At 34.7% G+C, this 25,244-nt stretch overlaps 4 protein-coding genes across 4 annotated transcripts in view; 2 read left to right on the top strand and 2 right to left on the bottom strand.

The window, feature by feature from the left end:
* Window positions 1-13,193: 13,193 nt before the first annotated feature.
* On the top strand, window positions 13,194-16,190 carry LOC132702568 (protoporphyrinogen oxidase). Its single transcript, XM_060671288.1, has 2 exons — window positions 13,194-13,536; window positions 16,061-16,190. The coding sequence occupies exons 1-2, from the start codon at window positions 13,239-13,241 to the stop codon at window positions 16,078-16,080; spliced, it is 318 nt and encodes a 105-aa protein (XP_060527271.1). The 5' UTR covers window positions 13,194-13,238; the 3' UTR covers window positions 16,081-16,190.
* Window positions 14,702-15,739, bottom strand: LOC132702567 (transcription initiation factor TFIID subunit 13). The gene is made up of 4 exons (XM_060671287.1): window positions 15,603-15,739; window positions 15,366-15,547; window positions 15,149-15,306; window positions 14,702-14,831 (listed from the first exon to the last, which is right to left on the bottom strand). The coding sequence occupies exons 1-4, from the start codon at window positions 15,630-15,632 to the stop codon at window positions 14,809-14,811; spliced, it is 393 nt and encodes a 130-aa protein (XP_060527270.1). The 5' UTR covers window positions 15,633-15,739; the 3' UTR covers window positions 14,702-14,808.
* A 261-nt stretch (window positions 16,191-16,451) lies between the features above and the next one.
* LOC132702566 (U1 small nuclear ribonucleoprotein C) lies at window positions 16,452-17,034 on the top strand. Its single transcript, XM_060671286.1, has 2 exons — window positions 16,452-16,769; window positions 16,857-17,034. Exons 1-2 carry the CDS (start codon window positions 16,472-16,474, stop codon window positions 17,003-17,005), a joined length of 447 nt encoding a protein of 148 aa, XP_060527269.1. The 5' UTR covers window positions 16,452-16,471; the 3' UTR covers window positions 17,006-17,034.
* Window positions 17,035-17,379: 345 nt separating this feature from the next.
* The window catches only part of LOC132702563 (uncharacterized), a 200,155-nt gene continuing 192,290 nt past the window's right edge, over window positions 17,380-25,244 (bottom strand). The window contains exon 6 of the mRNA XM_060671284.1: window positions 17,380-19,508. Coding sequence (XP_060527267.1) covers window positions 18,172-19,508 — 1,337 coding nt within the window. The 3' untranslated portion in view covers window positions 17,380-18,171. The remainder of the gene's footprint in view (window positions 19,509-25,244) is intronic.

The following is a 25,244-nucleotide window of genomic DNA, read 5'->3' as shown; positions in this document are numbered from 1 at the left end:
TACAGTACAAGGCAAAATCTATTGGAAGAAGAAAGATATCCTTAAGAACCGGAGGGATTGGTTTGGATGTACCTTTTTTAAAGTCTGCATTCCACTTTATGATTTCTAACCTTAGTTAGAGTATTGGACATAAAGAAGAATATTACTTGGCCCTGGATAACTCCCATCTCCTGTTATATAGCTGCTGCCACCATTCAGTTTCCAATCGAGAAACAGTTGGGTTTTTATTATTATCTTCTAATATTTCGTATTTATTTCGTATTCTTAAAAAAAATTCTATGCGGAAACTCTTATAATGCATAAAATGCTTTCTAGTTTTCACATAGTAACATTAAACTTTGTAATATAAAGTGCTGAGGATATTGGTAATATTATAATTTAAGATCCTGAGACGCACCCACACGTGTGTTATCGATAACCGGTTCTCAGTTTTCGATTCAAACGCACAAAGGTGATATTGCATGAAGCCATGCATCCTCATCAACCCCGCAGCAGGATTATCCCTCGAAGGGGCCGAAACGTCGACGGTCAGGAGGAAGGATGCTGCCGTCTACTTGTGTGTGACTCAGTGGGAACTTCGTCAGGTGACGAAGGGTTTTATATATATGCCGATGCTTCCACGCGCCCATAACTTCCTGATCCGAGATCGCAAATGACGTAATTTGTAATAGATTATCGCCCGAGGGGTGTTGAGGGGATGCGGTGGCGACGCTTTTCGGACCCCAGTTGCTTCGCAGGAAATAAATTATTAACATTGATTTTTTTTTCACTTCTACGTTACGCAATGAATGAGATTTTTTCCTATTGTATGTATAGTGCACATAGTATCTATTGTAAGAGCAATCCAACCCAAAAAGTGACTTCTACATGTTTGATGAAGTTTTCGTGACAATTTCACTCATTTGTTGTTGACATTTGAGGTCGCTATCCTCAGGCTTGTTGAAGTCTTCGTTACAATGAAAGGCGAAAAAACTGATTTTCATTGGAATGCTATCGCAAGTTTTTGTTACAATAACTAGAGGAAAAACTTTTCATTCGGATCGAGTCTACTAGTAAGAGTAAAATTTTATTCATTTTTTTGTTGTTTTTTGTCCAAAATGCTTCTTGGAGCTCCTGTTCATTCAAAAAAGTCACATTTCAGCAGTTTTGATCAAGTGTTCGTTACAATGAGTGGTTAAAAAGCTGATTTTGATTTTAATTTTATCGAAATCTATTAGAAACCCAAAAAATCAGGTTTTAGATTGATGTCTGCAGGTTTGATGAAGTTTTTTATTACAATAACTGGAGAAAACTACTTTTGTTTCAAACACAATCTACTGGAAAGAGTGAATTTGTTGTTTTTTTTTAATATGCTACTTGGAGTTACGGTTGCCTAAAATGCCTAAAAAGCTGATATTGATTGGCATTTCAAGTAAATCTACTACAAAGATTGAAATTTCGATTTTGGTAGCTACTGTTCATACCAAAAAGTGTGATTTTAGATTAATCAATCAGGGTATTACGGAGATTACTTTGCAATAATTGGTGAAATACCTGATTTTGACTGGAATATCCTCGAAATCGACCAGAAAGCTGGAACTCACTCATTTTTGTTGTGCTTTTGTTAAATATGCTTCTTGGAGCTACCGATCAACCCAAATAGCTCTAGATCCATATCTGCAGGTTTTATGAAGTTTTTGACACAATAACTGGAGAAAGAGTGGCTTTAGAACGAAATTTCATCAAAATCTACTTGAAAGAGCGGAAAGTTGGATGGATGCAGATGTGATAAAGTTTCTGTTGGAATAAGTGTAGAAAAAGCTGATTTTTATTGGAATTTTATTTAAAAGGACTAGAAAGAGTGTAATTTTACTCGTTTTTGTTTTTTTTGTCAAAAATACTTTTTAGAGCACTCAAAAAGTGTTGTTTTAGATTAATATTTACCAGATTTGATAAAGTCGTACTGTGTTCCAGGAACGGCAAATAACCGCGCAAAAGTACTGTGGTGTAACAGGTATCACTCAATTATAAATAAAATATGACAAGTTTGTGAGAATCCAGCAATTAAAAGTAATTGTGAATCAATCAGAGTTTGTTTCGGATTACCGAAGACACACGCATTGGCAGTATAATATCATGAATCTAGAAATTCATTGTGCACTAACAAATATTGAAATTGCGATTTTTTAAGCTGATACTCACCGAAAATTTTTAGTTTTTGGTATTTTGAATTTTTTTCTAATATTGTATTATTTTTCCTGAATACTAGGCTGCATCCGTTATAACGAGTATTTTTAACACGTGTCTCTGGGTCGCTCGTTAAACAAAAATATAATTAAAAACTCAAATAAAACAGTTTTTTTTTGGAAACCCTGTATCTCAAGAACCAAGCCATTACGGGCCAATGCTCATATAAACTTTTTATCTTAAAATTTGTCAAAGATTTACCCGTTAAAGTTTATACAAACAATTGACTTCCTCTATATTTTATTTTTATTTTATAAACCAAAAGGTGCAGGCAGACGAGGCTTGCCAATTACAGGAAAGCGCATATACACAAGAAACTTAACTAGATATTTTCTAAACTGAGACAGTAATTAAAAGAATGTTACAAAATTTTGTATTCGTTTTTTTTGTTCAGAAAAACCCAGTTATTCTACATACGCGTACATCTAATAAGCGGAGAGTTTAAGAAGTAGTTAGATCTGATTCTTTCTATAGAAAAAGTTGGCCTAGTGCGCACTCTATTAGGACTAGCATTTAAAATATAAGTAAGTTGTACAAGAGGATTTAAAACGATTGTTGACAATTTTATACTAATAAATTTTACTTCTGAGCAATTTCTGCGTGTTTCAAGCGACCTTAATTTATAAAACTGTAAGTTATTTTCATACGAGAAGTCATTTCTGTTTCTATTATATCTAAAATTAAGGTTTCTAAAAAGCTTTTTTTGGACACACTATCCGAATCGGAGTCCACACAGTGGCCGAGTATGATGACGCTATTATAAATTAGGATGACTGATTTGTGGTTGCGAAAGCCTTTGGTGTTACGTAAGATTTTTCAAGCCCTTCTTTACAATATTTTATATTGTCTAATTTTAAGTCAATATTAATAGGTTCTCTGCTCCTTGTTAACTGTATTATTTGGCAGTTATCGAGATTTCAAAAAAGTCTGCGAGTTTTTACAGTACATAGTAAACCTATTGAGATCATTCTGGAGGTCTAAAATGCCCGATTGAGAACGAATCTCTTTTCTTATTTTTAAGTCAGCTGCTAATGAGGCTGTTACAGGTTCCAATATCAAATATAAAAATATTGGAAAGTGAGGGTCCCAAGTGTGATCCCTGATACATAAAGTGACTTTTCACCGTTCACAACCTTGTCAAAAGGCATAGAAAAGTCAGTGTACACCGAGCTATTCTTCATAGAAAGGTTAATATTATGGATAGGTCTGTAAGTACTGAACGTGTCTTGTAAAATCCATGTTGATTCACGTCGTTCTTTATCATTAAAAATAATTGGGTATTAATAATGGCTTCCAAGATTTTGGCAAAGTGACATAGGAGCGAGATAGGTCTATAATTAGGTACTTCTGTGGCATCAGCAGACTTTAAGTTTGGTACAATTTGTGCAACTTTCCGACGTTTTGGAAATGTGCTAAACATAGGACAATATTTTAAAAAATGCGAAGGTATACGATCAGGCCCTGGTCCTTTTTTTGGATCTATAGCAAGCAGTATCTTACGGACAGATTCCTCGAAAAAATTATCTGAGTAATGAGATGAAATGTAGGACTGAGTATTATTCGACTCAAACACGCTGCTAAAGTATTTAGAGAAAGGTTTTGATACACCTTGCCAATCTGACTCAGTTACACCATTATTGCGTATTTTGTATCTTTTTTTATGTTATTTTCGGTTTTTAGTAAATAATCCTCATAGTCGTTTTCTTTTCTAGTTTTAAAATCTGTTCGTAACAGCGAGAATAGATTATAATCATTAATGTATCTAGATTTTTTCCACTTTTTCCTAACTTTCTCTTTGTCATGCACCAACTTTTTGGTGCGATGGGTGGACGAAATGGGAAACTCGGCACTGTTTATTATTTTAGTAGGTGTGCTCCTGGATAATGTACCAGACGTAATTGTGCTCATCTAGGGTAAAAGTGGGATAGACGCCCTTGGAGGATAGACGCCGCACCTTAAAAAAAGAGAATTTAAAACCAAGTTCACGCTCTAGTACCAAGTTGCTCGGACAAACCTCGCCCCGCACAGCACAGTCTGCCGCACGCGTTTTGACAGGACTGCACGTGTCGCCGCTTGAGTTAAAAAAACGTTGCAAAATTTTACCGCCCTTGCATGATTCTTGTAACAGTGACATTTTGACGTGTTCAGAACTTTCGTTTTCGAAGGTAAGTTCTAAGTGTGTATTGTTATTTAAATAGTATGTATCATTTATATTTATGGTGTGTTTATAAAATTACGAAATTATTTAAGTATTTTTATTTATTTGCTGGGGCGTCTATCCCTACTAAAAAGGATAGAGGCCCCACTATTGACTGAGTATAGACGCCCTTAGAGGCATATATCCTCTATGACTTATTCACAGGTACTTAGGCTATAGGGAAGATTTTTTTAAATAACCTATCTAGTTAATATGCAAGTTAGTAGGAAAATTGACTTTCCAGTTTATTTATGAGCTGTTTATACTTTTACATGTCGTACTTCACTGTACTTGTAAAAAATAATGCAGCGTATCACCTAATTTCATTTTTTATTTTAGACGAAATGCCGCGAAAATATAAAAGGAAAATAGGGGCACCCGTTCGTGCTGCTTGGTCTGAAGGAGCCCTTTGCAAAGTTTTTGGGGAAACTTTGAGGAGGCGATATGCTAAAAAAAGCTGTGAAAAACTTACTTTGGGTAAGAAATAGAGGAATAAATTGCCCTAATCAAATTCAATTTAGGCACTGTCTTCTTAGTTTGTTTTTCAAAAAAATTTTTTGAATCCTTAGTTTTTTTTCTGTACCTATTAATTTATTCTTTTTCAGGAAAACATCCCACACTAGACTTTGACAACGAGAAACGTCTCGTAGCGCACATACAAAAATTAGAAAACGCAGGATTTCCCACAACACGACAGGATGTAAGAAAACTCGCTTTTGAATTTGCCGAGAAACTGGGTTTGGAAAATTGTTTTAACAATGAGACACGTATCAGCACTGGCTTAAATCATTTCTTGAACGAACCCAGAACTCAGTATTCGCCAGGCAGAAGGTTTGTCTATTGCAAGGGCTCAAGGATTAAATCAAGATGAAGTAAACAAAATGTTTGAATTGTTGCTAAAAGTACTAACTGAAAATGATTTAATCGATAAACCTGATCAACAAAAAGAAAAGACCGAGGTTTAGCTCTGAAAGTGAATAAGAGTTCGATGTATCAGATTCTGACCAGACTAAATCTGATAAAGAAAATACTCAATGCAGAGAATGTTTCGATGAGTATGCAAGTACCAAGTCCACGGCGGACTGGATTCAGTGCCTGATGTGAAAACTCTGGTTACACGAAGATTGCACTCTATATGGCGATTACTGTAATAGATGTGGACACAAGAAGAAGCTTGCAGCTCTAAAAGCTAACCTGGCCAAAGTGAATTCAAAGAATAAGTAACCTGACCAAAGTAAACAGTATCTCTAAATTTGTTGATTATTGTTAGTTTTTTTTAAGAAGGAAGCTTTGTTTTTTCCAAAGAAGTCCTAAGGGACGGATTTGTTTTAAGTTTTATTATTCCTAAATTTAGTTCGGTAAAGTTTTAAATAATTTTTAATAGACGTTGGACGAGAAAGAGCAATGGACTGTAATTTTTTGTTTAATTGAAGCTAGAAATAACGGGGCGATTCAAAAAATAATATATTGATGTAACGAGACGAAAAATGACAATCTCTTTTCTTCTTGGCCTACCTTGATTTAGCTCTGGCTGTTGACCGGCACAATTTCGCAATACTTGACGGCACTTGAGATATTAATTCTGGCACGCGGAAAATGCTCTCACGTTGGTCTCTGCCTGAGTCGTACTAGTCCCGATCACAGCGGAGTACGACACCCAAGCGACATACGAGTTTTTCTGGCCATATACCCAGTGAGATTGTCACCAAAATACGCGGAGAATATAACCGCAGCAATCAATTAAAAGAAAACCAATTTCAATTTGCTCGATATAAAAATTCCCCAATTACAAAAATTAAAGAGGAAAAATAAAACAAAACAATTCCGACTGAACGGAACAGACGTTGTTAAGTTGCTAAGTTTACCCAAAGAATGAAAGACTGAGCCATTTGTTCCTATAAAAGTGCATTTACTTTAGTTTTACGGTATATTTGGATAAGAAAACCTTATAATATATTATTGCAACTAAGAAAGCAAATAAATATTTTATTTAATTTTCTACGAATTTTTTTCTTTATTACGGAGGCATCTATCCCATTGTAGGGCATCTATACTCATGTCGAAATTTTTCCAGGGGCAACTACCCCATACAGTAGGCGTCTATCTTCAAACAATAAGTTTTTTTTAGAGCCGAATATCTACAAATCTACGGTATGCATTGAATGATGATATGATTAGATAGTAAGTATAAGGACTATAGTTGTTACAAATAGTTAACTCACTCGAATAGTGCTTTAAAAAAAAAAGTTATAGTCAGCTTACAAAAAGTGGGGCATCTATCCCAGTTTTACCCTAAATCAGAATTTTAAATATCGTTCCACGCCAAGTTAGCAATGGTTTCGTTTATTAAGACACAGTTAGCTGCATAAAATTGTTTCTTAATATAACTGTTGCAACAAGGAAGTTACTGGTACACTTTAAGATTGATAGTTATCTCAAGTGCAGTACTGTGGCTTCTGTTGACATTAGCAAATATAATATTGTGATTCTGGATGGTGTTAAACTGCTTAAGATCTAGCAAGAAAAAAGCTTTCGCAAAAGAGGGAAGTATTGGGCTCCGGGGCACCAGAGGGCGCAAAAGCAGAAATTCCATATTTTAGTAAAATATGCAAATAAAGAGGTCTATTCTTTATAATAAATTGCTCATAATAAGAATATATATATATATATATATATATATATATATATATATATATATATATATATATATATATATATATATATATATATATATATATATATATATATATATATATATATATATATATATATATATATATATACATATATATATATATATATATACATATATATATATATATATATATATATATATATATATATATATATATATATATATATATATATATATATATATATATATATATATATATATATATATATATATATATATATATATATATATATATATATATATATATATATATATATATATATATATACAGGGTTTTTCACTTAAAACTCCGCACGCCAATAACTCCAAAACGAAAAGAAATATTTAATTTATGTAAAAAGTAGTCAAAGTGTGGGGTCAAGTAGATATTTCCTAAAGTTTAAAAAATTCGACGCCTGCAAAGAGCTGGGCGTCGCGACGCGTCTAAAAATTATTCGATTGCAGGGACTTTGGAAATACGCGCATACAAAAGTACATATTATTTAAAAACTTTTTTGTTATTTACTCAAACTTATTTACTTTACCCGTTTCTAAGTTATACCGATTTAAAGTAAACATTTCTTGATTAATGAAAAATGTGATTAACGCTTATTTTTACATAATGCCCAAATACTAACGAGGTATTTGAACCGAGAATATCCCAATAGATGGTTTGGTACTAATGGACCGGTAAGGTGGCCGGCGAGGTCCCCGGACATTACACCACCAGATTATTTTCTTTGGGGCTACCTAAAAAACGTTATCTGTGAAGAACCTATCGAAGATATGGCTGATCTCATTAACAAAATTAGTGCAGCGTATGCCGCTATCACAAGAAGGACTCTCCTACAAGTGACCCAAGCTCATCTGTTAAAAGTTTTTGATAGTTGCGTTCGAGCAGATGGACATAATTTTGAACAAAATTTTTGAAATGTCTTATTATGTAGTTAATTGCAATAATAATTTTGGTTATTAACTTGTAGGTATTTTACGGTTTTTTCATTAATTTATCATGTTATCAGAACTAAATCGATAAAAAATTGTTTGTAATTGTTTGTTTTGTTTGTAATTGTTTGTAATTGCACTTAAAACAACTGCGATAACAATGGTTGCCATAGTAACTAACATTCATGGCATACTTGTAAAAATAAGCGTTAATCACATTTTTTATTAATCAAGAAATGTTTACTTTAAATCGGTATAACTTAGAAACGGGTAAAGTAAATAAGTTTGAGTAAATAACAAAAAAGTTTTTAAATAATATGTACTTTTGTATGCGCGTATTTCCAAAGTCCCTGCAATCGGATTAATGCGATTTTCTTCATTTCTCCGTGCTCAGTTTCCACAATTTTCTATCGCAAAAGGTTTCTGGATTAATATTTCTTGCTGCCATTGCTTCTTCCACCTCGTCTCTCCAACTGCGCTTTGGTCAACCACGTTTTCATCTCTACGGGGGAGTCCAGTTTAAAATTCGGTTTGGCCATCTATTATCTGTCATTCTGTTTACATGTCCAAACCATACCATATTTTTCTATTTCCATTTCTCTTCTTACATCGATGTTTCTTTTTCTTTCTAATCGTGATACGCCCAAGCTTCTCCGCCAAAAATCTATTTCTGTAGATAATAATTTATTTTTATTGTCTCTATTCAGATCCCAGATCTCCGCTCCGTATAATGTCAGGATTTCCACAAAGGAAGAGTACATTCGTTTTTTTGTTGTCTTCCGTATGTTCTTCTCTCATAGTACTAAGTTAAGTGATCGGATTATCTTTCTTTCTTTTGCTACTCTTTTCCGAATTTCTTCCCTGCTATCCCCGTCCCTATTAAATATTACATCCAGATATTTATATCTTTCAACTCCTATCATTTTTTCGTTTTCGAGTGGTAGATCTCTTACTTCGTCATTACCTACAATCATGTATTCTGACTTCGTCATGTTTATTATCAAACCGGCATGTACATAATACTCGTTCAGTTTCCGTACCATATAGCTCAGGTCATCTGCATCTTCGGCTATCACTATTTGATCATCAGCATAGAAGAGGGTCATAAGGAGGTTTTCATCTACGGCTATTCCCATACTTGTACATTGTCTTATCCACGTTTTAAGTTTTTCATTTATATATATCTTAAACAATGTTGGCGATAAGCAACAGCCTTGTCGTAGTCCTTTATCAGTGGTGAAAGGTTCTGTTAGATGCATATTTGCTATTTTAACTCTTGCAGTGCTGGTACAGGTTCTTGGTCGCTTCGATTAATTTTGGCTTCACTCCTATGGCTAACATTGTTTTCCACAGCTTGGGTATAGAGACAGTGTCATATGCCTTTTCCAAGTCAATGAAGGCTAAGTGTGTCTCTAGGTTTCTCTGTTTCCTCTTTTCTACAAGGATTTTAAGAGTAAAGATATTGTCTATCACCGATCTTCCGGCGCAGAAACCTGACTGCTCTTCCATTTCCCTTGTAGCTATTTGCTGTTCAATTTTGCCTCTGTAGTTTTTCGGCTCTCTCTCTCTTTGATCCTTTTTTATAAATCGGTATGATATGACAAGTCCGCCAATCCTTTGGGTCGTTTTCCCCATTTATGCACCTTCGGAAAAGATTTGTTATCATTCCTAAAAGTTTTCCTGAACCATGTTGAGAAGCTCTGATTGAATACCTCCCACGCCAGCCGCTTTTCTATTTTTTGTCTCTCTTAGAGCTTTTCTAACCTCCTCTATGTGTAATTGGATTTCTTCTGACGTTGTATTGAGCGGTTGCTCCTCGAATGCTCTGTTTTCTTGCAGTAGGTTCTTAAAATAAGTTATCCGTTCCTTTTCAGGTATCGCTGTGGTCACTGTGTTTATTTTATCACTTTGACGTATTCTCCTTAATGAATTCCATGCTTCTGTACATCTTTGTCCTCCGATGGTTTTGTCGATTTTGTCACAGGTTCTTATCCAGATGTTACTTTTTCGAGCCGTTACTTCCTTCTTTACCTCGTTGTCTGCCTGTTTGTACGTTTCTTTAATTTCTGGGTCCTTACTGTCTAGCCATATCAGGTATAATTGCTTTTTTTCTTTGATCTTATTTTCACCAATATGGTTTTCGTTTAATTTCAGAAAAATTTAAAAGTAGAAATGTAATCAATAAAATGAGTCGTGCTTCACACTTCCCTTTGTAACACACCCCTTTGTATTTCGCCAAAAATAATTAAGAAATTTGGTTTTCGGAAAGAGCGGCAAACGGTCGCGGAGAGGTGATTTCCTGATGACCGCGTGCATCCGTGACAGCAGGAAAACACGAAAGGCACGCCATCCGGTCCGCATCTGCGGTGGTTCGCAGGGTCCTGATTTACCCCGTGGAAGCTGCGGCGGCTGAGAGGCATGACGGACGATTTAGTTCGCGCCAGTTACAGCGGGGGAAGTAAAAATAGAACAAGGTAAGAACGCGATGCGCCAGACAATTAAAAGGTCGCAACTTTTTTATATACTCTGTATAAAATTCGTTGTGTCTACTTAGATTATTGGATCTGTTTCCCTGCTATGACCTGAAATTGACTATTACTGACTTTGCAATATACTGCCTCTATGATAGATCCGCATCTATCTGATCATTATATCGACCACTACTTATAGAACATTTTTTTGTCGGACTATGCTGGTATTAATAAATTGATATTAACAAATTGACAAGTCGTCAACAAATCTTTCGAATATAATAGTGCTATAAAACAAGCAGTGTCAGTCAGGTGGTCTAATCATAACCTAAAAATCTAAAAATGAGAAATGTGATGGAAGCTCCGAAAACTTTTAGTGACAGTTCAAAATATCCCTTAGATGTAAGTAATTATGAAACTTAAAAATAAATACGGGCAAACAGTGCAAAAAACAAAGAAAGAGGCTTACGAATAGTTTCACTCCTCAAAAATTAATTCTGGGAATGTGTGGAAACTGATCCGATCTGAAACGAATGCCAAAGTAAAACAAGTTAATTCAGATTTGGAAGCAGATTATTTTATTAATTTCTTTTGTTAGGTAGTTGATAACATCATTGCCACAAACACCACACACAATTTTCATAACCCCTGTAGTTCGTAGTAGTGCCCGATAAATTTCAATTATTTCCGCTTTCCATTTGGAAAAGTACAGTTTGCTGAGCGAATGTCAATGTGATTTTAGAAAATCGATTATGAAGACAGGAGGGTGTGGTCGAGGGGATATTGCATCAAAACTGGTTTTTGTGACCTTTCTAAGGCCTGCGACTACGTACCTCATTTTACTCGAATTCGTGGTATGGATCATTCATTGTTAGTTCCTATCTGCGTAATAGGAAACAAATGATATCTACGCGATATGTCAATATGTCAATCCGCGGACCCCAAGGCTCAGTTTGAAGACCCCTTCTTTTCATTATATAAATAAATGATATGAACCAAGACTATCTTATAACGAGGATGATACAACCCTAATACTGCGCAGTAAAAATCAGAACAATTGTTTAAATAATATAAGCAAGCCAAGACTAAATCGTGAAAATAAATCCGCTACTAATACTGTAAACTTCTCGGAACTAATTTGGATAGGGGACTACGTTGCTCTGTTAATATATTCAAATCTTAAATAAGTATTAAATCATGAATTTTTATTTTCCATTTCGTTTTCCATTCATTTATAGATTATTCTAATGTACTTAAAGTCTTTTGAAATACACGACAACATGAAGAAATTCCCGATTCATTCTCAGTGTCATTCATACAGTACTAGATGATCTGACTTAATTGTTTCTCACAGGTACAGGTTGAAATTCACTAAATACTTCACTTGATAACAAAAGGAAGCCAGAAACACAAAGCTCAACCTACATCAAATTTTAAAATATTGTTAAGAAAACTCTGATCGATCGTTTGTTTTTATATGAACGTTCATGTTATACTTATTCATCTGTGATTTGCAACGCACTTAACTGTATCGTTATTAAATAATGATTATTATTATCATTATTATCAACATGAAGAAAAAGTTTTATCTACCGGAAAGAGTGCGTTTTGAATAGTATGGAATAAAACCAACAGAACAAAAAACAACTAAGTTAAACAGACCCAGATATCACAACGACATGATGTGTTATGGGGGTCTGCTCCAAGTGAGCTTATGGATATCGTAAAAAGATCAAATGCTACAAAACCTCCAAAAACAAAAAACATAAATGGGCATCTTGGGCAATGGACCCTTTGAACTAACTAATCACAACTAACCAAATGAAAGGTCTTTAAGTTGTCTTTTATGTCAATTCGCCGTCAGACATAATCAAGACCCAATTAAGACATTATGTGCTGTGTGGGAAGCTATATCATGGAAATTGTGAATTTGAACATTTTAAGCAAATTGTTATAGCCTCCAAAAGTTAGCAAGTTTTTTACATACGCCCCTATTATTTTTTACTATTTAATTTAAAATTTTCTAAACTCAATTTGACGAAATCATTGAAAACCAGACATTTTAGTTAGCTCAACCTTATATGGAAATATTATTCATATTTTGCATTCTATTATTATCTTTCTATGGTTAAGCCAGTCGTCTTCTGTCATAATTTTTTCCCAACATTATTTTCCCGCGTATTATGTTTTTTGTTTTTCTCGTCTATATAAGACATACTGCGTATCGCTCTAATCGGCAGACCTTATCCACAACATATTATTTTATTTTATTTTTTCGGGAGATGCTTCATTAGAGAATTATTCGAACTAAAGGTGCTGTATATGATTGCATGTGGCGAAACCTTTGAGGTACAGTATACTTATCGACTATGTTACAACTTAACATGTCAAATTTGGTGAAATAATTCTGGGGCTTATTCTATGACTAATTTTCTTTGGAAAACACAACGTCTTTGATTAGATTTTTTTATTTTCTTTTGTGTTTTTTTAATTGTCTCTTGGCAGACATTAAAATGATTTCATAAGTGTTAAGCTTAAAACCGACAGCGAAAGTGCTCTTATGCAACATTGGTTGAATGAATTCTAGTTACCTCCTGCGGGGAAGAAAAAACTTGGAAATGAAATATATTTGGGTGTATCGTTGGTTGCCAGTTAGCTACTATGCCAGATCATAAGAGGTTCTAAATATAACCTAAGTCGAAGTAATGTCGTGATTATATCCATAATGTCTAACCTTGTTATCGGCGGTGGACTCTCCGGCTTATCCGCTGCTTATTACCTTGCCAAAACCCTTCCCAGCCAAACCACTAGGCTAATAGAATCGTCTCAAAGGTTAGGCGGGTGGATCAAAACAACTAAGGAAAATAACATCATTTTTGAACAGGCTGCAAGAACCATACGGCCGAGGGGAGAAGCGGGAGCGAATACTTTAGATTTGATCGAAGAGCTAGACTTGGAAGACGAAATTGTGCCGATATTTTCTGACAGCCCAGCAGCAAAAAACCGGATGCTTTATTGCGATGGTGAGCTTTGCATGTTACCCAATTCTGTTAGAAGTCTGCTTAGGGTACAAAAACCATTCACGAAACCGTTGCTATTGCATTTCGTCAAAGACATAGTTACAAAACCGAAAAAGGTAAAGGACGAATCAATATATGACTTTACTCAAAGAAGGTTTGGCACAGAGGTAGCAGATTATTTGATAAGTTCCATGATTTGTGGAATATGCGCTGGAAATGCTAAAGAAATAAGTGTAAATTTCTTATTGAAACAGTTGTTTGAGTATGAGCAACAATTTGGTAGCATAACACGCGGTCTTTATAAAAATATGTTTAGAGGCAAAGCAAATTTCAAAATGGGTCGGTTGGCTCAGAAAGCAAAACAAAATAAGTGGAATGTATATTCGTTCAAAAATGGAATGGAAACCTTAACACGAGGGTTACAAAAGTCTATAGAAGGTGATGTTGAAATTGATCTAAATACCAAATGTGAACTTATTGAATTTGGCAAAGATCAGACAGAAGTTGTGGTACATTACAACAGTGGTTCTAGTAAAACCTTTAGCCATATTATAAGTGCAATTCCAGCTCAGAGTTTGGCCAGTTTATTTCATAAAGAACATGAAAGTTTAAGAAGAATGTTAGAGAATATTAAGAGTGTTTCAGTTGCTGTTGTGAATTTACATTATCAGGGGAATGTTTTAAAAAATAGTGCTTTTGGTTTTTTGGTGCCTCCAACGGAAAATCTTCCCATTTTGGGTGTTATTTTCGATTCATGTTGTTTCCATTGTGGAGGAGATACTGTGTTAACTGTTATGATGGGTGGTTATTGGTTCGATAAATACTTTGGTAGCAATCCTAACTCCGATACCGTTTTAACAACTGCAGTGGACCAAATCAAAACGACATTAGGTATATCTGATAGCCCTGCATATTCCAAAGTAAACATTTTGAAAAACTGCATTCCGCAATATGTAGTGGGACACACCGAGAATATACAAAACATTCAGGATTATATTAGGAAGTATAATTTGCCTTTATCATTGTGCGGTGCTTCTTATTATGGTGTAGGTGTTAATGATGTAATTTTATCTGGGAAGAATGCAGTTGAAAAAGTACAAACTTTGCTTTATCAAGACAAAAACGGGTGATTTCATTGTGATATAATCATAAGAGATAATAAAATATCATATTGTTATTTTTACACATTTTATTTCTAGAATTCTTATAGAAAATACACACATATAATAGAAATTATCCTTAAACTGTTAAAATATCCAGTTAAAAATGTTTTTGCTAGCTTATTACTGCATCTTTGCCTGAAAAAAATAATCGGGTATAAAATTGCTTTATGCAGAAACTACTAAGGTTTAACAGAAAAAAAAAACTAATAAGCATGCAAAAACAGTTTTTATTTTAAATAAATAAGTAATTACATCCACTCTACAATACTACAAAAACCCAAAACTAAACCACAAAGTATTTTATCCCTGTGGACTAGCAGCTAAATAAGAATCGCCAAAGTAAACCAACATAACTAAAATATTACTACACTATAATAAATAAAAACAATGTTGCAGTGAATACTTTGGTGCACAAAACTAATCTGTCTACATTTACACTCATTTCACGTTACCTGCAAACTTAATTTCATCAAATGCTTTTCTAGCCCTCTTCAACTCCTCATTCATTGTCAATAAATCCTTCACTCTGGCGTATTTTCGTGCGTCTTTGCGAACTAAGAAAACAATGTCCTCCACTTGGACTCTACCAGTTCTGCCTATTTCCATGGCCCTATAATTTGTGCCTGTTTTGATTCATCATATTAGGTTTTACAAATGAACAGTTCTTACTTGTGAGTCATTTCTGTAATAAATTCGATGACTAAATCTTCGATTATATCAACACTTTCCGTGTATGGATTCTGATCGTCTCCGAAACCATACATCATACACCTTAGCTCTTTGCTGAAAAGCCTTTTACGGCCAGAGGTGCAAAGGGCAACTGTAGTTTCGGCTGCATCGTCTTCTTCGAACTAAAATTGTCAATAATTTTAAAATGTTTTAGGTTTTCGTATAGGTATTTCTGACCTGTTCAAAGTTTTCATCGTTAGCTATCATTTTCCTTTGTTATTGGACTATTAAATTTTTTCTTCTGTGGTTTGCCATAGAAACGGGAACGTCAGGCTAATTCACAAGCGAAAAAATTGTAGCAATTCGCGGTTATAATTTTGGCCCCGAGAAGTAAAGAAGTAGAAGAAAATTTCATGTCCATGTTTAATATTCTCATTGAAAATCAGTTTAAGAAATAAACTAAAGTTGATGATCAGTATCTTAAGGCTGTCCTCGTATTGGTAACTAATAGATACCATGGACATCCGAATATTAAGATCCACAAAAACATTATATTTGAAATGACGCACTTGATTCAAAGTTACCGTACAATATTTTAACTATATTTTAGAATTAAAATATAGGAGGTATATACATATATCCAAAGATTTGTTTCTTCTCAACTCGTTGCGACCTAATCCTGTGTTTTATACTAGGATATTCTGTGCGAGATTAACCATTAATCCTTTCCAAGGAAAATCCGGTTTAATCAGATCTAAAATCAGTTTATTATAAGTGAGCGGCAAACAAAGCTAGGTAGCTGAGCTCCATGTTTAATTCGCCTGTGGTCAATGCTGTGGGATGATTCGAAACTGGCTAAATGCACGAAAAGCATTCTCTCTTAGGAAGAAGAAGCTTGCTCTGTGGGCCCGTCACATCACCAGTAGTATTCTGTGGTCAGTGTTGAATATTTGTCGAACGTAGTGCTTACGTTTTTGTCAACATTTGTTGTACTTATTTTGCAGCCTTCAAATACGCGAAGATTCCATAAGGTCATTAGGAAGTTAAAGCCATCGATGTTGAAGAAAATAGCAACAAACCTGTAGATTAAATTATAACCTCAAAATATGCCTAAATACTATTGCGATTACTGTGACACTTACTTAACCCACGACTCGCCTAGTGTTAGAAAAACTCATTGTACGGGCAGAAAGCACAAGGATAATGTAAAATTTTACTACCAAAAATGGATGGAAGAACAGGCCCAACATTTAATTGATGCCACAACTGCTGCTTTTAAAGCAGGTAAAATTGCTAATAATCCGTTTGCCCAGCCTGGCAAAGGAGTTGCAATACCGCCGCCTGCACAGTTAATGGGTCAAAGGCCCGGCGCACCTCCTGCACCTGGCATGATGCCTCCTGGGCGTAAGTATTTTAATTCGAACCCAATGTATATTTTTATTAAAAACTAACATATTTTAAGTTGTGTTTTAATTTGCTTCTTTTCCTTAGCCATGGGACCTGGTGGGCAAATGCCGCCCATGATGATGGGTCCACATGGACCAATGCCTCCAATGATGGGCATGCGACCTCCTATGATGGGAATGATGCCCATGGGTCCGATGGGGCCTATTACTCCAGCTGTACGGTCTCAACACTAGGCAAATTATTTTTGTGTGTAATTTAATATAATGTCCTTTTATAATAAAACTTATTTCAGATAGTTGACTCTGTGTTTCAACAGTGCAAATTAAATTGTTCTTCAGGTATTCTAAGACTGTTGTTCTGGTTGCATTCAGACAAAGCATTTGTGTAACAAATTTGTATATATTCTACAATTATGGGGGGTTTATTGTCCAATACAATAATATTAGACTTTATCTGTAATTGCAAGCAACTCATTGCCTTATAATTAATAATAATTATTAATAAAGGTGTGGTTATTGTGAGGACAAAAACTTTTTTTAAAGTACTAGAAACGCCTTGGTTATTGAGGAATTATAATCTTCAAAACATTTTTCTGATCCGGCCCTCGTAGGAATGTAATCAATGTAAATTTTTAATCACATTGTACGACAAACCACTTTAACCTTTTTATTTTCAGTTTATTTACAAAAAATCGAAATATATTACTTTTAAATATAAATAACTTATTTTAGAATACTTATAATCTTTAAAAAGAACAAAAAAGTTACATATGCCCACTCGAACATAAAGTATCAGATATTGTGATGATGCATAAAATCTTTAGGTGGACAGGGTACATCGTGGCCAACTTGCGCATTTCTAAGTTCCACAGACAACAGGAATGTGAATGTTTGACCACGATCCAGGTCTACCTTTACAGAAAGAAGTGAAGTCGTAAAATGCTATATAAAACCAAACTAAATTGAACTCGGTATCAAAATATTTGCAAGACTAGAACTTAATATGAAAAATACATTCGTAAATTCGTAATAGTTTCATACAAAAATAAATAAATATATTTTGGCGTAGATATATATGTAAAACTTCGTATGCTGTGAACACAGAATAAACAGAAGGCTGACTCTCCCGAAATTCCCTGAAGTTTCACAAATCGTCATCCCATTTAATACAGGTAGAACGCAGAGGCGTATTAAAAAATTGTTTTCAATTATGGCAAATTTCAATGTATTGACATTTATTTTGATCGAGTGCATTTTGCATCATTTTCCGTCTTGACAAAGAGTTTTCTGTAGGTTATTTTTTTATTTTTAGGTTAAGCAAAGTGTCGCTGGGAAACTGAGCGTTATCCTTCTGGTTGTTTGTCTATTCTGTGTCATGCATACTATAAAAAAACAGCGCGTTAAAACGCAGTTTCCAACGTTGGTGGCACCTTCTTGACATTTCCGTCGCTCGCAGTGTTGCCGAAAAACTCGGCCCGCTGCGCGGACAGCCTTTGACTAATGGACAGTGGACTATTTGTACTTTCTTCGGCTTGACTAATTCGGGTCGCGTTTCCCTTCTTTTTCTCCATGGACGTTGACGAATTGCCGCTGCTTTCGTCTTCCCGACAGTCCTCCATGATGGTGGAAGACAATACGTCGCTTCTCGGATTGGCGAATCGCCAATGCGACCGTGGAGACAGGATTTTCGCGGTCGGTTTAATGGACGCCTTGTCGGGCGAACCTGGAGGGTTATTTAACAGTCTTCTGTTGAGCAAGCTCCTCGGAGAAGAGCTCAGGTCTAATATTGTCATGTCTTTAACGTTGCCAGGGGAAGTGGGCTGTGGTTTCTGCTCCATTTTCTGTTTGGATAGTTTCAATTGCTCCACCGCGGATACTTTTTTGTTGGCTGACAAGGAACTAGTTTTCGATAGCAGCAACCTTTTGAAATCCAACGTGGACGTTTTCTTGGGGCTTTTGCGATCTTTGCAGCTTTGACGACTTCCCGATTCGTTGGGCGGCGAAATTTTGTCCGTATCGGGGTTGAGGTCTATGTATTCACCCCTGCTGGGCGACCAACTGAGTCTGCTTCCTATATAGCCGGTCTCTACCGCTGGCTTTTTAGGGGCGGTGCTTTCACCTACGGTTACCGGAGACGCTCTATGCGGTTGGTCGTCGATGTTGAGCTTCTTCTTAGTTTTGTGGATGACCGCGTAGAGCTCCTCATTGGACATGGTACTCTTCTTTGGCGACATTACTTTGTGGTCCAAATTCAATTTAGTCGCCGCTTTAAGCTGCGAAGGGGTGGACGATTTCAACCCGCCTGTGCTTCTTACTGGATCTATCGGCGAGATCTTGAAAGAGTCCTCCTCCCCCTGCGATTCCAGGTCACGATAACCGAGCTTGGGACTGTAAAACTCCTGCGGATGGGGTATTCCCACTTTCTCGCCCAAACTGATCAAATTTTGGTCACTTCGGAATACCATTTGCCTCGTGAGGGGTCGCGTATCCTTGTCCAGTCCTCGGGTGATGTCGGGAGTGACTGATCGCTCTGGGGGAATTTCGTAACCGAAGAACTGAGACCGTTTCCCGGGCAATGTCGAGTAGAGGGCGCGACCTTGGTAGTACTGGTGAGCCGTGGGGTACTGGCATTGGTCTTCAGCGTATCTGTACATGTCTGGAGTGCGGTTTGGTAGGTATGTTCCAAGCGACGTGTTTGGAGGATGATGATGGGGTCGGTCCTGGTGCGACGCGCCTTCTGCAACCAGCAAACGAAGGAATAAGCGGTTTCTTTAAATGCGTTCGCGAAGACAATAGATAGCAAATTGACTGCTGCCGTTTGCTGATGTTAAAATTTATTGATGGTTTTACTTCGCTTGAGATGCATCAAATGGTGTCCCAACAAAAAAGAGTTTATTTTCCAAAAAACATTTACTAATAATATTGAGTAGAATAAAAGTTTTGAAAATGGTAAATACCCACAATTTGAAAAAATGACACAATTAATCATATACGGTCGATTGCAGAGCAGATATTTACGTACTTGTGAATCTGAATTGATTTTTTAAAAAATGTTTTTAATTGTTTTCTGGAGTAGGTAGTTGATCATATGCAAGCTGTTTCAGGCATTTCTAGTCTTATAATAATAATAATAATAATAATAATAATAATAATAATAATAATAATAATAATAGTTATGTTTTGCATCTATTAATTATAGTACAATATAAAACAGAAGTAGTGGCGAGAGGTGCACAAAAATGGCAACTTAACAAAAAATCATTGTCCAGATCTAAGATTTGTGTAATTAGATAGCTGCCTAAAAACTAACCAAAATTAACTAACTTATCAAACGATTAGGGTAGAAAAAACAAATTCTTTAATTTTAGTATTTCCGTCACTAGTTTTGTTTTTTCATCCAATAATGATAGTTGATTGAGGAAACTGATTTGTTAAATAGTTTAAAAGTTATCGAAAAAGTGGCCACTTCAAAAAAAATCATTGTCCAGATCTAAAATTTGTTTAATTAGATAGCTGCCTAAAAACTAACCAAAATTAACTAGGTTCAATAAAATGTATCCTTTATAATTTATAAATCTACTTTAAGAATTATAACGCTTTGAAGCTACTAAAATTAAATTATCAAAGGACTAGAATAGAAAAAACAAATTCTTTAATTTTAGTATTTCCGTTGCTTTTTTTGTTTTTTCATTCAATAATGATAGTTGATTAAATGGTTTAAAAGTTATCGACAAAGTGGCCACTTTACCTGACCCATGGGATAAAATTATTATCGCAGCTAAAAACATTATATTTTATACTTTGTCCAAAGCCACTAAGGATAAAGTAGATAATAGTGTTTTTTTTTCTTAAATGTAAAATAAAAAACCTCTTTTTTGTATTTTATATATGCCTTCAAATCTATAAATAGTACTTTTCCATCCATCGCTAAAAAGAGAGAAAGATTGTTTTGATCTAAGGTTAATCAATTTTTAAATGACCACTAACTTGATATTTAAATAAATTTTAAGTAACTAATTATTTATTCATCCAACAATTTACGTGAGTTTAATCATTATTTATTATAGGCTGAAAATAGCATAGGTGTGAACCAATATGTTTAATCTTTATCAAACTCAGTTGAAATAAATACAATGATGGGTATCCAACATTATAACTCAAACTCTTGCTCTACAAGCGCAACATTTCCATCCGGATTAGCAAATCAATTTGGTAACTAATTCATGAACGTATCATCGATTGACATTTTCATTTCTTATCTTAAGCTCCACTTTTATTAACATTTTTGTTTTGTCAAAAACACCATGCAAAATTTAGAACACACAGGATTCATGCTTTAAATTAAAAAAAAAAAACAAAAATGCAAAAATAGCTCACCTTGATTTCGTCTCACACAAAAACCGGAACTCAGTTACATGCAGAAGTGGTGTCGTGCAACCTACAGCGGTGCGGTGTGCATAAACCGAAAGCTTTTACCCTGAAGGTCTCGGTGCGTACCCGAAACGTTTAAACCCGCAATAACAAACTCGGAAGTTCTTTTTTTTTAATTTTGATTATTTCGATGTCGGTGGCGCGCCGTGACACACGTTTTAAACAAAACGGGTTCTTTCAATCGGTTATTTGTAAACAGATTTAACGTTAAATGTGTCATTTAGCGATAAGGAAGGATTCCGAATTATTAATGGTGTTATGTACACAGTGTGGTTAAAAAATCGCGGTTTTAGTTGGTTAGCACCAGTGAAAAGTGTGTTAAAGTTAAAAATAGATCGGATTTTGATACTGTTTTATTGTGCGACCATATTATTATTTTAAGTACATCGCAGGTGTATAGCAACACAGACACAATTTAAGGGGCATGTTCAGAATGTGCGTGGCGGCATGCTGTTTCGTTGCGGAAAGAAGTAGACGACGGGACAAAGAAAAATCACCCCCCTAGGTCCATAAGTTTTCACTTTGATTTCTGAAATAGTTCTTCTTATCGACTGTCTATTTAACTTCATATTAATTTATTTTTGCTTTTGATCAGCAAATCCCAATGCCCAAACTAATATTGTTTATTGAAAAGAAACTCTAAAATGATTTTCTAGGCATCAATGGAAATGTAGTTTTAACGAAGATATTTTGAGATTCTTCAAATATACGCACAATCTTACTCTACTTTTATAAAACCGTCTGTACGGGCTGACATGTGGAAAAATAAGTTTTAATTTGTTCATTCGTTGAAAGAGAAAAAGTGTATTCTTTATTGTAAAAAAAATGATCACAATTTAGTGTACAAGGGTAATGAACTTCAGGAAAATTCCAATGTATTTTAGCACATTAATTTCATGCAAGGTATTACAGAGGAATTTCCTGAAAATTAATGGTTATTCGGAGCAATTCAGATTTTTTTCTCTTCGGGAAATGATTTTATCATTACTTTTGAAAACAAATTCTTTAAATAAATTTTTACTTATTCTGCAAATTGACCAATTTACCTGGAATTATGCAAAATCACTTGTATTTTCGGTAATCTGCAGATTTACTGCGCCGTTTTTGGCTACCTGCAAAATTTGTGATGCGTTAGGGGATTTGAGGATTGAAAGTGTTTATTTTTCGCATTGAATAGACGATCTGTTGATAAATAAAATTAAATCTAAACAAAATTGTCGATCGGTTAGCAGACCTGTTAACAAATTGAACCACTATACCAACCTACGTAGAAATACGCATGACAAATACATGTACAACGGCCTTGACACAAACGTAAACATAAACCTAACCTAAAATTGTAAATACCGTATTATTTGATAAGGCGTTAAATGTTTGAGTGGAATTCGTTGTTGCCAATACTCATAATAGTTTCGTACGGAAATAAGCAAGTATTTGGTAAGCTTTGGTTAGTTTCTAGTTTCTAGTTTTGAGTTGATGATGATAAAAATTGAAGGTATAACTTATATTTAATACCTTGTAGTATTTGTTTTTGTCTGCGACTTGTACTTACAGAATATTAATGATGTTTTTTCGTCAGTCAAATGATAGAAATGCATTGTTATAGCTCTCATTACTAAATAATGTATGTAGCTTCTCCAAAAATGTTTCTTTCTTTCCGCCCACTATTACGCCAATTAACAAACTCACGTAATTGGGCATTGTATCCAATGCACAATGCATAATGTTGGTAAATTGGTCAGTTTGCAGAATTGCAGAATTCCTAGACATTTTGTACATTGATGGTTTCTATATATTAAACATATATACGCTAGAGAACTGTTCTAGATATGTATAATTAAATGGTGCTGATACCTATATTTGCTGATAAAAATACCCCTTTTATTATTTACCAGTGCAAAAATCAAGAACATGTGTTATATTGACTTGTTTATAATTTGACTACGTCACTGGATATTAAAGTTGCATTAATCAAATGTTTGTTGACATTTTTTAAACTGTTTCAAATTATTAAATACCAAAAACAACTCATCACTAAAATAATTTTTGATGTAATTTTGGTGTTAACCAATGTGATTTAATAAATTTTTTGGTTACATACTAATTTATAATAATTGCTCATATAATAAAGAGCGCCAAAACTGTTTAGGTGCGGATTGAAAAAGTGAATTTGAATTTGAAACGGGCACAAACGTTCAAAGCGAACCCCCGTGGAATAAATTTGGTTAGTTTAACGAGCTAATCGAACCCAGTCGCCTGCTTATGTCCGCAACTAACCAAAACAAAATAGAATATAAAATGCTCGAAAGAAAAGAAAAAAAATTAACGAAAAATACAATACAAACACAAGATTACATGCGACACAAATTTACAAGGATACGTATGATAAAACACGGAAAGACTAAATTTACACACATAATATGACGGATAAAAAAATCAGTCTTTGCTTACAAACAAAAATGTAATCTACCACTTACGAACTAAGTAATAATATGGAAGACACAAGCATAAATTTTATATACCTATGGGTAGGACTAAATCGCAACAAGAAAAATCAACCGACCAAATAAATACCTAATTATATTGCACAGGAACAAAATTGCGTCCACCGATATGTTGTATACACATTAAAAAACAGTTAATATTAGGGAAGTACCTTCAACCGACAGTCATTCAAGTGCGTGATTTGTTATTGTTTTGGTTATGTGAGTCTCTTCCACCGTGAGCAAAGCTTGAATCGCAAACACCGGAATCGTGTATTTCCCAAAAAGCCAAACGCGTCGGCAGGTAGGAGCAATTCCCAAAACCAAGCATTTTTGAAAAAGTAGAAAATGATTTTCGTGTGCGTGGAAGATACTCCCGAGAATGTAGACGCGAAATCTGGATCGGGGGTGGCCAAGAATCATCGATTTCCGTCCGAAAGTGGCACGTGCCGCACGCAGTCCAGGGACGTACTCGCGCAGTCAAAAAGTGGATGAATTCGGCGATGTGTTAAAACTTCAATTTGGGTTTAATTAGTTTAGCTAGAAAAAAAACATTTGGTTTCCTCCTGGTTCTCCAACGTTTTTAAACAATAATATATTTTTATCCAATACTTAAATACAGTTATTACCAAAATTATTTATGAAGAACTAAAACCAAATTAAAGTTTCGACATTCCTTATTCGCGAAATCATACACTTTTTTGACCAGTCAGGAATTTGAGGTAGCATTTTTCGGCACCTCTTTGCGTAAATTTCAAAAATATGTCACACCATTGTTTTTCTATACTTTTATAGTCCTTTTTGCCAACCAAACGAAACGACAAAATTAAAACCAAAAGTTTCTATAGTATATAATGAGCTAAATGCTCTATTGAATTTTTCAATTTTCGATATGTTATATTGCTAGAGCCAAAGAATTTTGAACTTATGGATGGAAAATGTACAATGGTGACATTAGAAACCACTCAGTTTTATGATGACCTCCTTAATAATCTGTCATAACAGTTTCTGTATTTGTGTTGTAGGAGAAGCATTGTTAAATCTAAAACATGTTAAACACGTTAATTGAGTCTGCTGCAGAGGCATTGTTGCATTGTATCTTCAAACTAGCAAAATGAAAGCACTTCTTATGGAATTCAATGCCATGTAAATATTATAAAGATGAAAGTATACTTAAATCGCTCTGCTTGAAGCTGTAAATCTGGTTTATTGCTTACGGCGACCCTTCTAAAGACTAATAAAGAATAAATTTTTTACATCAAACGTTACATTTTTACATCAAACATTAATGTTTCTTGAACAATAACCATCAACAGAGCAGTTGGTGTTGTGTTTGAATTAGAAACCGGTGAACTTACCAAGAAATATATATTTAAAAATCATGCAAACAAGAAAGTCCTATGAAAAAATTTAACATTTTTTCCACCAGAGGTGTCATTGAATAGTCACATCTGAACCTAGATCACCTTATCCACACTGAGTCGGTTACAGGTTTCTAACCTATCGGCGTAAGGTTAGGTTTGGTCCAACGATATACAGATTTAGGACTAGATTTCGTT

This window comes from Cylas formicarius, unplaced genomic scaffold (assembly GCF_029955315.1).
Source record: "Cylas formicarius isolate icCylForm1 unplaced genomic scaffold, icCylForm1.1 PGA_scaffold_5__7_contigs__length_24384050, whole genome shotgun sequence".
Classification (NCBI taxonomy): Eukaryota; Metazoa; Arthropoda; class Insecta; order Coleoptera; family Brentidae; genus Cylas; species Cylas formicarius.
The sequence above is the reverse complement of the archived record's forward strand: the minus strand, read 5'-3'. Positions and strand labels throughout refer to the sequence as shown.